Here is a 14491-nt window from a genome sequence, read left to right as displayed (position 1 = left end):
AGAGAGAGACAGAGAGAGAGAGAGAGAGAGAGAGACAGAGAGACAGAGAGAGAGAGGGAGGGAGGGAGAGGGAGGGAGGGAATCCCAGGTAGGCTCTACACTGGCAGCACAGAGCCTGATGTGGGGCTCAAACCCACGAACCATGAGATCACGATCTGAACTGAAATCAAGAGTTGGGTGCTTAACCGACTGAGCCACCCAGGCGCCCCCATGGTTCCAGTTTTTAGATCTTAAATATAACTAGAACTTATTCTGGTATCTTGTGGTTTAGGGTGAAGATGGACCCAATTTAATGCATTTCCCCATCTCATTGCTTAAATGATTTAATCTTCCCCCATCAGTTTGTGATGCTTCTTTATCAATCTGTTTCTCTTAAACTGATCTGACTGCTGACTCTTGAACACCTCTGTTTGAATTACTGTACTGGTATGTGTCCAGATGTCTGCAACATCAAGTGTCTCTCAGTTTTCTTTCTATACTTTCTTACCTACTCTTGTCCTTTTAGGTGAAATTTAAAATCATTTTCAGTTCTGCCTCCTTTTTAATCCTCAAATCCTGAAGCTATTTTGATGGGATTGCACTGAATTTATAACAATCTGGGAACAACTGTTTAATCCAGGAACACAACATGCCTGGTCATTCACACGAATCTTTTTTTTTAATATTAATATTTCTTAACAAAGCTTTATGCTTTTCTTGTTTTGTCAGTCTTAACACATTGTCTCTTTAGAGTTATATTCCTATATCTCTTATTGTTAAGTAACTATATATAGTGATCTGGTCTTGAGGAATTGTCAAAGTTTTCAATGACCTGAGAAATCAAGAAATATGTTTGAATGCAGAAAAAAGTTTATGTATTATGGAGAGAGAAAGGGAAGCAAATGTCAGGAAATAAGCTGGAAGAAGAGCAACATTTATACTACTACAGGGTATGAGAATGAATGAATGGAAAGAGTGGATGTTAAATTTATAAGACAACTTTTTTTTTAATTTTTAAAAAAATCTTTATTTTTGAGAGTTGGGGGGAGGGGCAGAAAGAGAGGGAGACACAGAATCTGAAGTAGGCTCCAGACTCTGAGATGTCAGCACAGAACCCGACGTGGGGCTCGAACCCACGGACTCATGACCTGAGTTGAGGTTGGACACTTAACCGACTGAGCCACCCAGGCACCCCTGTTAGGACTTGTTAAAAGCCAAGTCAGGAGTTGACTCTGGACCCTGTATTATGTGCCACTGCATTCTCCAGGCACTGTACTTGAACACTAAAATCACAGTTCAAAGACAACCTCAAGAAAAGAGAACATGACTTTTTCTTTAAAATCAAGGGGATGACGGGGCACCTGGGTGGCTCAGGTCATGATCTCAATTCGTGGGTTCGAGCCCCACGTCGGGCTCTGTGTTGACAGCCCAGAGCCTGGAGCCTGTTTTGGATTCTGTGTCTTCCTCTCTCTTTCTCTGCCCCTCTCCTGCTCATGCTCTGTCTCTGTCTGTCTCTCAAAAATAAATAAATGTTAAAAAAAAAAAAATAAATAAGGGGATGACATGGACACTTCACTCATTTGGAATAATCAGCTAAGAAGACAAATCCTAGAGCCAATTAAACTGGAACAGAGCAAAAACTACTTTGTATGTGGCTTGTGGCTCGGAGACATATAAGGTATCAGAATCTTGCCATCACGTGTTTGTGGCCAGAATTTTGGCAGATTTCTCAATGTTGTCTACCAGGAAGTTCCTGCAGAGTTCTCTCAGGTGCAGATGAAAAATTAGAGGAGGTAAACAACTGAAAATAAAAATCAATTATGATTTCACTGGCAAATTCTGCAATGAAAGGATTTTCTTGGACTCTTCTTAGAATCGTTGTTAGTATTAAAGAAAATTATTACTTACTAGATTTGCTAAATCCAGAAATACACTCTTCCAAAAATTCTAAGGTGAGATGTGGCTCATTGGCCGCCAGTGTCTTACTAATAGAGACAATAAAGAGGGTGTTGTTGGCAGGGATGCATAAACCTGACGTCTCTAGTAGCTGGCCCTCGATTTTTAAATTAAAGGTACAAGTTAAGGCACAGAGAAGATTATAGGCAGCTGACCTAGGAGAAAACACAAATGAAGTTGTTTAACACTTACTTTTTCTTATAGCTCCAATTTTTTTTTTCATGACACACAACTTATGATTCTATTACAAAGCATAATAACTATTTTTAAACTTTATGATCCATTAGAGACAAGATGTTATGATTCTACAGTAAACACAAAACACCCCTTGACCATTTATGGATTTCCTTTAAAGGAGGTTCTTGACATAACCAGAACAGCACTGTGAGGTTCCCGCGACAGGTAAGTTTAAGACCTTCCTAAAAGACATTTCCCTGGGATTTAAACTAGGAGAGATTTATGGTCCTAAGGTGGATCAACAGAAAGAAGTAGAATGAGGCTCATCATATTTTCAGTGAAGCCCAAACCTCAAATTGTGGCTCCCCTCCCATCAGATCCATTTATAATGGGGATCATGAGAAGAGAAACGAGATGGCCCCTCATCCAATTAAAATGTGAAAATCTTTAACCAACACTACTGAATTTCTTTCTGGGTGTCCTACAAGACATACTACAAACTGGGGGGTCAAAAACAAACGTAATGTAATGAAGTCCCCCCATCTTTCCTTCCATTACACATAACCACTGACAACAACCAAATAATTATATATCCAGGTTCCATTAGAAACAAAACTTCTTTTCTAAATGTCTGAAAATATACTTAAGCAATTTAGGAGACAGGTCAAAAAACTCACACTCGATTTTCAAATTTTCATTTTTCTCCCCCATCTGGTAAGAGAAATAGTTTGGCCTGTAAATTTTAGGTTTTCCTGACCTCTGAACTTTCATCATGCTACTATATTTATGCAACAACCATCTGGGGGCAAAAGGCATTGAAATCTGAATCAGCCTAAAGGTTTCTTCCCTGGAATGACCTGCTTCAGCAAAAAGCAGAAGCTGTCAGCTCACTTTATTTCAGACGAGAATACAGGATCAATTCAAGCTGATAACTGTTAGAAGATGTTAGCATTCTTCTATGAGGAACTTTGAATTAGAAATTAAAGGCAGGCTTTGTAGCTCTATTTTCCTAAAGTGAGAATGTTAATATTGTTTCTAAGTTTATGTATCTCTTACTAACTCCTAGGAATTTGGAGTTACATTAATTTGACATTGACTTTTATTCTTGGACATTTTCAACAGCTATAAAGAATGGGGCCCTCCTCAAACTGGGGGTAGGTGTCACAGGTTCCTTGCAGATAATGAAAGCTAAGCACACACACAATTTTATGTATAGTTTCTGGGAGTTCATGGACTCCATGAGGCCCCGTTCAGGTAAAGAAATGTTGATTCCCCCCCCCCCCCCCCCCACCCTCCTTTATTTAAGAATCAGGAATCCTAAAAGGCCCACTTATAAAACTGGGCTATATTATTATACCCTAGAAAGATTTTCTGGAGCTAAGAATTTATACCTGTAAAAATCTTCACAGTCCCAAGGAACCTGGGACAAAGAATTATCCTAAAATAAAAAGCAGAGGGGAGAAAGGAGGGAGGAGTGCAAAGAGACACTGGCAGAGAGAGGAAGTGGGGGGCGGGGACTGGGAGGCAGTAATACTAACCAAGCAGAAACTGTTTGGTAGGTGCTAAAATATACTACTGCATATACTATTAAATCTTTGCAGCTATATAGGGAAGGCATTGTTACCTTTATTTTGAAAATGAGGAAACTAGGGCTAAGAGTACTTTAGGATCTTGCCCAAAGTCATACATGGTAGCAGATCTAGATTTAAACCAAATCTACTGACCCCACAAGCCAGCCATGCCCTTTCCTCATTCACGTTCAGATTATTAAGCCTAAACAGAACCAATTATACTCTGTCAGATGACATCTGCATTAGTCTTAAGACTTCAGGAATTTTGTTGAAGTCACATAGGTGGAAAGTATGCAATGTTACTGTCTGAGTTATTGAACATTAAGCCCTTCTTTGTCAAACAATGATAATCTAATTTGACTGTGAGGAAACTTAACAGTGATATAGTTTTGAACAGGGGAAAACATAATTAGAAGACTCAGAGAAGGAGAAACTTAGGACTAACTTTTTAAAAAGGCTTTTGCGGGGGCAGGGGGACCCAAAACAATAAAACTGCTATGCAGTCTGTTTCAGATCAAAGTTTCCTGGAGAAAGAACATATACTGCTTTAGTGTGAATCACCCTATTTAGAATTCCACAGTTCATGTGAATACCCCACAAGCTGATGAGGTCACTCTGGTTAACCAACACAGCATACCTTACAATTTAGAGTATTAAGGTAAAGGCTGTTTTAAAAGCTTATTAAGTGGCCTCATTCTAAAAGCAACAAACCCTGAATAGAGTTGAAGAGGGTTTTTTCAAAAACCTACCGTAAACTAGGGTCGGAACTGCCTAAATTAAGTAATGCAATATTGAGTAGTGTCCCAGGGACGTCTTTTGGCCGAATCTTGGTGTGCTGGGGGATGGAGTCGGGCTGCGACAGCTCCCAGCGTGTCCGGATGTGAATGATAGACTGGACGATGGCTTCGCACTCCTGGTGCATGAAGGTGAGCGGTGTGCCCTGGTTTGCAATGGTTAAGGTAAACTGGTTCTCATCCACCAGGCAGATCTCTTCAATTTCCGAAGCATAATAGATATCATTTAGAAAGACCGACTGTCCTAGGACTTTCGTTCGCTCTGCTGAGGTTACTTGAACAGCAGTAGAACCAACCTGGGAAGTGAAGGTGTAAGAGGGTGAAGTGAAGAAGAATTAAATCCCGCTATATAGAGTTGTAAGAGGCTCTGAAAACCAGCCAACCAACCGACCAAACAAATACCATGTTTGCCATTTAAGGAAGAGTCACCACCGTTACATATTCAAATGGACTCAATAGTTATTATGATAAATGATCTCAAAAGAGACTGGAAACATTTACAAATATATTTTTTCTAAAAAGGTCAAGAATCCTACCGACAATTATGGATTTTCTCTTGATTCGTTTCCCACTCTGCAAAGAGCACGTAATCATCAGAAGAATTCTCACCTGGTAATTTCCACCCTCCACACATTCCTACCACTTGACTGATACATGGCAAACTGCACTCTCTACAACACTCTCCTGCTTCCAATCCGACCTAGACTACAATTAAGCGTACACCTCTCATATCTTCCACAGGACCCCCATGAAGATAGAGAGCTTGGTTTTTCCTTCACCTGGACTTACTTTACATTTAATACACCACTATGAGGACACCTAGGAAGGCCAGCACAGCCTGCTTAGCCGAGAAAGGTAACAAATCATTTACCTAACAAGGAGTGAAACTTACTTTAATAGAAACCTTGGTGTCTTTGTGAGCTAGCTTGAGAGCATTGTGGAATACCTTCAGGTCCTCTTCTAAAGCCAGTGTGGCAGCAGGCAGTTTCTGTTGTTCATGCTCTATGTGCTCAGCCAGTTTCCCAGGACAGTCGATGAAAATGAGCCTCTTGCTGCCTTTGAGGCCAGTCAGTAGCCGTTCGTGATACTTGGTATACTCTCTGACCCAGGAGTTGCAGTTATAGATATAGACTGCAGAGACATTGTCATAAGCAAAGCCAGGAAAAACAACAAACCACTTGGAGAGAAAGTCCGTTTTAAAGCGATTGCTAGGCCCAGTATGGGTAAGGTCCACTACAATTTCATATGGCTTTGCATAATATGGCTTTAAAGTCAGCAAGACGTGGTATATCAGCAAATCGCCATTGATTTGGCCAGTTTTAAACCTAAGGAAGATGACAAAAAAGGGACACAGATGGTTAACAGGGTTCCGGATAAATATACAGATGCTACTAATCTATTTCATTCTTTCAATTTTCTGTTTAGCTTTCTAGAGAAAACTAATATAAAACAATTATATAAAGTCTAAGTCCATTTTCTAAAATCAGTTATTCTTTAGACATTGAGAAGGTAGAAGTAAAACGGGAAGAGACAAGTCTCCAATTCAAAACCTTTTGAGCAACAAACCCGCACACCACAGACAGAGGAAGGCAGTGAACACTGATTGGTTGCCTCGAGGCCCACAGAATTTCCCAGCTGAACAGTCTGGGTGGGAATGACCCCCTGGAGCCCTGGAGTCATGTGAATGGCTTTGGTCAATTCGTTCACCCCACCTTGACTACCGGTGGTTCAGCAATGATCATATGACTTAAATCAGGACAATAAGGGCCAAAGAGGCCCAATTCAGAGACTTTAGCTTTAGTTAGGAATTGAGACTTTTTCTTTCTTGGTGTTTATAAACAAGGAAACACATTGCCCTGGGAGTTGTTAGCTCATATCTTGACATATGAAAGAAAAGCCGGCCTGAAAACTGAAGAAATGGAGCAGAGAGATGAAGAGAGAGGGCCCCAGTCATTTCATTGGAGTCCTAGATAAAGCCTCTCCTGGGACCGAATTTATCCCCTGGACTATTCAGTTGTGTGAGCCAATAAATTCTTTTTTTTGATTAACCCATATTAGGTCCTAAGTTGCTTACAACTCAAAAGAATGCTGATCAGTGTGAGAGCAGCCAAGGTAAAGACCACCAGAAAGCCATGAAGAACACAGTACTAGAACTTCAAGTCGGAACTGATGTTAACTTGGCCCAAAGTTCTATACTCGATGACTCTGGTAGTACTAGGCCCGATAAACATCCTTACCTCAGAGATTTTTAAAAATCTTGTTGGGAGGAAATAAGATAAAAATATAAGTTAAATGATTTTAAAATAATTTATTTTTGAGAAAGAGAGAGAGAGAGAGAGAGAGAGAGAGAGAGAGAGAGAGAGAGAGAATGCACGCGCAGGGGGAGGGGCAGAGAGAGAATCTCAGGCTGGCTCCATGCCAAGGGCATAGAGCCCGACACAGGGTTTGATTCCAAGACCCTGAGATCATGACCTGAATCGAGTCGGACGCTCGAATGACTAAGTCACTCAGGTGCCCCAAAATAAAATATTTCAAGATGACAGGAAAGGTATGAGGTTGTATGTAATCACTTATCAAACAAATAGCAGAGAAAAAGTTCAGAAGAGGGAGATATGAACACAAACTGGGTAGCCAGTGAAAGCTACACAGAAGATGCTGAGGCTTCAGTGGGTAGGAGAAACTTTGAATTCAACAAGAGGAGGGATTGGCAGGCCTCATGGAGAGGCCTGAAAGAGGCCTCTAAAGAGGAAAAGAAACATAACTAGATGTGCTGAGGCAACAGTCAACTATTTTAGCTGGAATGAAGGATTCATGTACAGACGTTTTAAGAGATAAATCTGGACAATTGCACTACTAGGTATTTACCCAAAGGATACAGAAATACTAACTCAATGTTTACAGCATCATTACCTACAGTAGCCAAATTATGGAAAGAGCCCAAATGTTCATCAACTGTGAATGGATAAAGAAGAGGTGGTACATATTACAATAGAATATTACTCAGCCATAAAAAAAGAATGAAATCTTGTCATTTGCAATGACGCGGATGGAGCTAGAGTATACTACGCTTAGTAAAATAAATCAGTCAGAGAAAGACAAATACTATATGATTTCACTCATACGTGGCATTTAAGAAACAAGACAAACAATCGTAAGGGGAAAAAAGAAAGAGAGGCAAGCCAGAAAACAGACTCTTACTACAGAGAACAAACTGATGGTCACTTGAGGGAGGGGAAGGAGGTGGGTTAAATAGGTGATGGAGGTTAAGGAGCGCATTGGTGATGAGCACCAGGTGTTGTAAGTGTTGAATCACCTGAAATTAACATTACATTGTATGTTAACTGGAATTTCAATAAAAACTAAAACACAAAACCAAATGAAGTGCAAAGCTTAACTTCACAAAAAAGAGAGACAGTTTGAAAAATATATAAGAGTTAAGTTGTGAAGGGATCAAAATTTTTCAAGAGGTTTGAGTTTTCTCCAATATTTCTCAGACTATGTTCTGTGGAGCCCAGTATCACAATCAACCGTGGCACCTGTTACAAATGCAGTCTGCTTCCTGGTGCTAGCCCAGACCTACTACATAGGAATGTATACAGCGGGGCCCAGAAATTTTCATTGTTTTTAAAAAAACTTCTCATCTGATATTTACGTACACAGACATTTCTGAATCACTGCTATAGGTGTTAAGGAGTTATTCAACTTTATATTCTTAAAGAAGTGATATGATCAAAGGAAGTGATGTATACAAGATACAGGAAGAAGTCGGGGCTGGTAAGGAAAAAAAAAAAAAAGCTATGGTAGTAGTCTAGGTATGGCCTCCTAAGGATCTAAATGCTATGGTGACAGTTAAAAAAAAAAAAAAAGAAAGAAAAAAAAAAAAAAAAAGAAAGAAAGAAAAAAAAAGAAACCAATTCAAGAATATGAAGGAAGAGCCAACACGATCCAAGTTCTGGTCAGGACTGAAAGGACTTGAATTAAAAGGACTTGCTGTGTATCAACCCTCTGAGATCACAAAGAATGTTCCTATCGTGGACAACAAAAAAAAAAGAGATCATGAGGGGCAGCCACTTTTGGAGGGAAAATGAAGTCCATTTAGACATACTGAATATGAAGTGATGACAGGACCTTTGGGGGTTGGGGGGAGAAAGAGAGAGAGAGGCTGAGACTTTGTGTGTATACATTCAACAACACAAAAGTATATTCTGCCCCATATGATCTAAGTTTACTAGATATTTTCTCAAGTCTTTGCTGTAGCTCTTCAATCTGAGATGTCGGTTATGTGTATCACTGTTTCTATTATCTGACCAATACCCCAGGTCTCCTAACTCATGTCATTAAATCAGCCTGTGGTACACAAATAAAATTTTTAGAGAAGATTTTAATGCTGCAGGAAAAATACCCTTCCATCTCTTTCTGAATGATACTAATATATCATTCAAAAGCACACAGCCGGCATATGTAATGCACATAAGGTCAAAAGGCATGGGGCGGAAAACCCTCCCTGCCCTGGAGGCGGGGACTTGTACAAAGCCTCCTGTCATGCCAGTGGCCAACTGGACAAGTTGGATTTTTTTCCCCCCTGTGACATGTGCTTTAGTTGCAGCAGAAAGGAAATGTGTCATCTGTGGTTTGGTTTTAAAAGTGGAAAGCTAGCTGTACATATCCTTTTTTTTTTTCACTGCAGATTTACTTTAAGGTTCATATTCTCCAAGGCTATTCTGCTTTAAGTTACTTGGAAGCTGTGCTTCAAGACAAGAAAAGAAGTGGCTTATTAAAATCAGGTTATAACCAAATTTTGACCAAGAATTTGTAAGGTAGGTCATATATATGGCTTTTCTTATGCCTTTTCACTCATAACGTTGTACAGATTAGTGTTGAAGGAAGTGCTTTCAAATAATGCCTAAGAATCTTACTAATATAGTAGAATCATAAGTGATTGAAAATGTATACTGTTCTTTTCTGTACTATTAAGTAACATTTAAGTTAGAAATGGAAAGATTTATCATCAACATAGTTTTTATGAGGATTAGAAAGGATGTGAGTTCAGACTCCACAGTGAATTGAAAAGTTTTACTTGTTATTTAAAAAGTTTAAAAAATAAAGTTCTCATTATGAATGCTTAGGCATTATAAATTTTATTCAAAATGACCAGAGATAAAGAGAACTTTTGGTAACATAACCTGGCTTCCATGGCATAGATTGGGGATACAGAGACAGTTCTCTATTCTCAGGCATTTGTAAGGGCAAGAGAAAGTCTCATTTTGTTAACAGCTTGTTTATCTGGGAATGACAGTACATCTGGCCGAAGACAATCCACAGCGGGCCTATTATCTACCCCGTGGTAAGCACTGCTGAAATGAGTACGAATACCATGATGTGTACTACACTGTTAATGAACTAATGTGGTAGGAATAACCCGCTTTAAATTATTTTAGCATTGCATGCAGAAGGCTAGTCTAGGATGAAAGGAGGGAAATTACTTGCTAACCCCAAATAAAGTATTTCTCTTTGTGAAAGAACCGTAAAGTATCCTAAGATTGGTGTCATTCACTTTAAAAACTGAAGCTGAACACTATTTTATAGAAGTCAGTGCACAATCCCTTCAACTGTCCATTCAAGACCATAATCCAAAAAGTAATCTTAATTCTAGAACACATAATAAAGGTTTATTTTCCTTTAGGAAATATTACTGCACTGGTTAGTTGCCATTTACCTTTGTTTATTGTAAGCTACTTTTGTTAGTATAACAACGTATCACATTTGTTATTCTCGATTTCTGTATATCAATAGCATCCAAATATTATCCAATGACACATAGCAACTATTTATTATAAAACCTCAAAACTCAAAAAAGCATGGCTAGTAGTGACATCTGTTTTACTTGGGAGGAGGCTAGAAATGCGGGATCTCAGGTCCCTCTTAGAACTACAGAATCAGAATCCACCTTAAAAAAAAAAAAAAAGGCTCCCATTCACATTCAGGTTTGAGAAGAACATCTATAAAATAAAGTTTTTAAACAGGCAATTCCACTGAGTCGATCTCAGGAGAATAATGTAGGTTTTGCTTCCAGTTATCTCAAACAAATGCTAACAATAAGATACTCTTACAAAAAAAAAAAAGCAGCTCAAACAATATTATAATAAAAGAGATAATTTGATAATGGTGATAGATCGTTCCCACTGGTTCATCAGTACCTGGAACAGATATGCCAGCTCTGTTTAAATCTTCAATCATATGGTGGATAATGAGAATTAGGAACAGACTTGTCTCCTTTTTGTACTGCCTTCCAAGGAGCCTGAAGCCACAACTAAAGTTCATCTTTTTTATTTATATGTCGAGACTCAAGATCTGCCTGGTCTTCCCGCTTCAGTCTAAATCCCCACAATCCTGGTGTTCTCTATTTTACTGTATCATGTATTTTATTTTATTTATTTTTATTTTTTTTTATTTTTATTTTTTTTGTTAAATGTTTATTTATTTTTGAGACAGAGAAAGACAGAGCATGAACGGGGGAGGGTCAGAGAGAGGGAGACACAGAATCTGAAGCAGGCTCCAGGCTCCGAGCTGTCAGCACAGAGCCCGACGCGGGACTCGAGCTCACAGACTGTGAGATCATGACCTGAGCTGAAGTCGGATGCTTAACCGACTGAGCCACCCAGGCGCCCCTGTATCATGTATTTTAAAACATTGTGTCAAAATATTCATGGAAAAAATGCTGGGCATAAATGATGATGAAAAAAGTCAATAAATTTAACTTTCGATATTATTCATAAGAAATCTGCCTCATTTTCACTGTAATGCCAGATTTTTAGGTTGAAAAACCTGGCGTGCCTTTGCCTTCAGAAAGCCACAAGAAGTCAGGGGATACAGATGTGAAAAGAGAGAACCAACACCATATATAATTGCTTTCACAAATACCCAGGAGTATATTTCTAAGTACCAGTTTTATTCTAAGCTCCAAGATAAACACCCAGGAAGATAAAAGAACATCTTGAATTCCATTTTTTTTTTTTTTAAAGAACATGTTGAATTCCTATTTGAAATCCTTTTCCTTTGGTTGCTACCACACTTCCCCTTTCTCAACCCCAAAACAAAACCCCAAAAAGCCATTTGCATGTTCTTTTCCTACTTAAAGCAAAATGCTTAAGGCCCATATAAAGATGAGTGACACAATTGTTAGAGTGTGGGGAGTTTCTGCAAGAAAGATCCTTAAATGGTTGGGGTCTGGGCGGGGGCAGGAAGGAGGAATCAGGAAAGTAGAAGCAGAAGTTGTCGACTCAAAGCTGAAGTTCAGCATGCTTGAGGGGGAGAAAACTATACAAAACCACAGTATTCAGTTTAAAATGATTCACAGGTATTTATAACGCCAACTTCTAGCATTTAAAAGAATAACAGAAATTAAATGGTTTCTTTACACATAGCCTAATAGAAAAAGTCAGTTGAGAAGGAATTCAAACAGGACAGCAAATATTAGGTATGAGTTTGTAGCTAACTTGTAAGATATCAGCTGTCCACCTTTTAACTACAATCAAGAAAAGCAGGAACCATTATTCTTTCACAAATTAACAAATTATCTGCTGTCCCAACAGATTACCAGTATACTCATGGACATGGAACACGCAGGACATTACCTGCATCTTGCCTTTGTGATGACAACAGCTTTTTCTTTGTGTCCTGGAACACAAGCAAACTATACCCATCTGTGGGCTAACAGTACTACTGTCTGGGATCCAGATATTCAAAATAAGACGGGCAGAAACCAAAATGAAAACATGAACACAAACCCTACAACTTCTGCAGTAGATAAAAAGAGTAATTCTACAAACATGACTGAAATCGCCACGTCATCTCCTGTCCTATCTCTAACTCCTAAATCGGAACTGGAAATTTATACACCTTCTGTTGTCAGGAACAGCTCTCCAACAGTACCGAGCATCAAAAACACAAGCAAAAGTCCCCATGACATTTTCAAAAAAGGGGTCTGTGAGGAAAACAACAACAAAATGGCTATGCTAATTTGCTTAATTATAATTGCAGTGCTTTTTCTTATCTGCACCCTCCTATTTCTTTCGACTGTAGTTCTGGCAAACAAAGTCTCATCCCTCAGACGATCAAAACAAGTAGGCAAGCGTCAGCCGAGAACCAACGGCGATTTTCTGGCAAGCAGTGGTCTATGGCCTGCTGAATCAGACACTTGGAAAAGAGCACAACAGCTCACAGGGCCCAACCTAATGATGCAATCTACTGGAACTCTCACAGCTACAAGGGACAGAAAAGATGAAGGAGGAACTGAAAAACTCACTAACTAACAGAAGCTTTAGTGAAGACAAGTGCAAAGTAGCAATGAGAAAGCTTATGAAGTAAAAATGAAATCCGTTTGGTATTTAATGCCACAAGTTGGTCTGAGATCTGTTGACATGGCAGCCTTGCAATTTAGAATCGAGCAGGCGAGAAGGGAAGAAGTCAGTTCACCTTCTCAAATACTTAAACTGTGCACTTTCATTCTGACACTGAATATTTTAAGAAGCAAATAATAAAACACCCAAGAACGTGGAGAAGGTTTTAAAGATGAGTTAAAGGAACTAATTAATGGAGGTAGAAAGGAACAATTAAATATTTCCTGTTCAGCAGCAGTAGTTAGATGATCTTTGTCTGAATGTAATTAAACTTTGAAGAGTTTTAATGTGTCCTTAGAGGCAAGTATATGCTTCAACATCTAACAGAAGCCAAATTCCTAATGCACAGAGTTGAACTGTAGTTTAACGGTGCCTCTGCTGAATGAGACGGAATCTGTCCCAGCTCGTATATCAACACAGCTAATTTTATGCTAGATGTTTTCATCTTTAAGTATGGCACACATAAGAAAGTGTTTTTCTACTACAAATATTTAATTAAAACTTTTAATTTTGTATCATAAGTTAAGACTCATTAGAATAAAACTGACTACATATATTATTTGTATTCATTTTATTATCTTAGACAACACACTATAAAGATCAATAAGAAACGGTGCCCAACTGAAACAGGGGAGACTGGAGCCACCAAGAAGGCCAAGTGTAAACGTACAGCATATCTTACTGTTCAAGTGCCATGTACCTCTATTCTATAAATACTGCTTACTGGACTATTTATAGCAAATATCCAAAGGCCGATTAATTTTCTGACTTCAAGGATGCCAAGTGGCCTGACAAATGATCAGTTTTATTTATTTATTTTTATTATCTAATGTGACATGAGCAGAGGAAAGGGGTGTGTGTGTGTGTGGGGGGGGTGTTTGTTCTAATTTGGAAAACGAGATGCTCTAGGTAATTGTTTAACCTTTCAAGAAACTGGGTTCAAGTAAAATAATGACTTACACTTAAATCAAATGAAGACTTCCACCTTCAGTTGAATGTATTACAAAAGTTGGTTTGAGAGACTTTCCAACTAACTGCTAAAATTGATCAGGGCATACTAAAGACCAAGCTAAATTTAAAAAATCTCATCCCTTACTGAGCATTTATTTTGGGCAATACGCTAACCATGTAAGAAAACATTTTGTATATTTTTGCCAAGTACGATCACAATCTTATTCTTCCTTTTAGGTTAGTGATTCTCATCTTGACTGTGTATCAGAATCATCTGAAGAGCTTTTAAAACTAGCCAAAACCTAATTCCCACCCTCTCTTTCTGATTCAGTTGGAACGGGGGTGGCCTCCAGGCACTGGTAATTTTTGCATTAATTCCCTAGGTGATACTGCTCTTGGCCAAATTCACTTCTTACAGGTACCATGGCTCTAAAGATCTAGGTTACATCTTAAAATGAGAGGGGAAAAAACCCCCAAGTATCCGTTTTATGATCAACGTGTTACCAATGTGTTAAAAAATTATAACCATATTACTCTAGATAAAACTAAATGTCAAAAAGGGAAAAGGGGAAGCAAGAGAACACTCATGCCAGTCATGGTGATATCAGGTCACCTTTTGAGGGGCAGAAAGGACCAGACTGGCAAATGAAACTGAGCAGAGCTC

The 14491-nt window shown here is 38.8% G+C and overlaps 2 protein-coding genes across 14 annotated transcripts in view; one reads left to right on the top strand and one right to left on the bottom strand.

Moving 5' to 3' along the window:
* The window catches only part of NF1 (neurofibromin 1), a 247496-nt gene that overhangs the window by 38721 nt on the left and 194284 nt on the right, over nt 1-14491 (bottom strand). For all 13 annotated transcript variants that reach the window (XM_043583631.1, XM_043583632.1, XM_043583640.1 and 10 more), the window contains 3 exons: nt 5370-5802; nt 4433-4773; nt 1888-2090 (listed from right to left, as the gene is read on the bottom strand). In XM_043583631.1, coding sequence (XP_043439566.1) covers nt 1888-2090; nt 4433-4773; nt 5370-5802 — 977 coding nt within the window. The remainder of the gene's footprint in view (nt 1-1887; nt 2091-4432; nt 4774-5369; nt 5803-14491) is intronic.
* EVI2A (ecotropic viral integration site 2A) lies at nt 9062-13432 on the top strand. The gene is made up of 2 exons (XM_043583645.1): nt 9062-9294; nt 12070-13432. The coding sequence occupies exon 2, from the start codon at nt 12085-12087 to the stop codon at nt 12787-12789; it is 705 nt and encodes a 234-aa protein (XP_043439580.1). The 5' UTR covers nt 9062-9294; nt 12070-12084; the 3' UTR covers nt 12790-13432.

Source organism: Prionailurus bengalensis, chromosome E1 (assembly GCF_016509475.1).
Source record: "Prionailurus bengalensis isolate Pbe53 chromosome E1, Fcat_Pben_1.1_paternal_pri, whole genome shotgun sequence".
In the NCBI taxonomy this organism is placed as follows: Eukaryota; Metazoa; Chordata; class Mammalia; order Carnivora; family Felidae; genus Prionailurus; species Prionailurus bengalensis.
The sequence above is the reverse complement of the archived record's forward strand: the minus strand, read 5'-3'. Positions and strand labels throughout refer to the sequence as shown.

Bases quoted from the DNA above. Each gene is read 5' to 3' on its own strand.
- EVI2A (XM_043583645.1), top strand. From the start codon at position 12,085: ATGGACATGGAACACGCAGGACATTACCTGCATCTTGCCTTTGTGATG.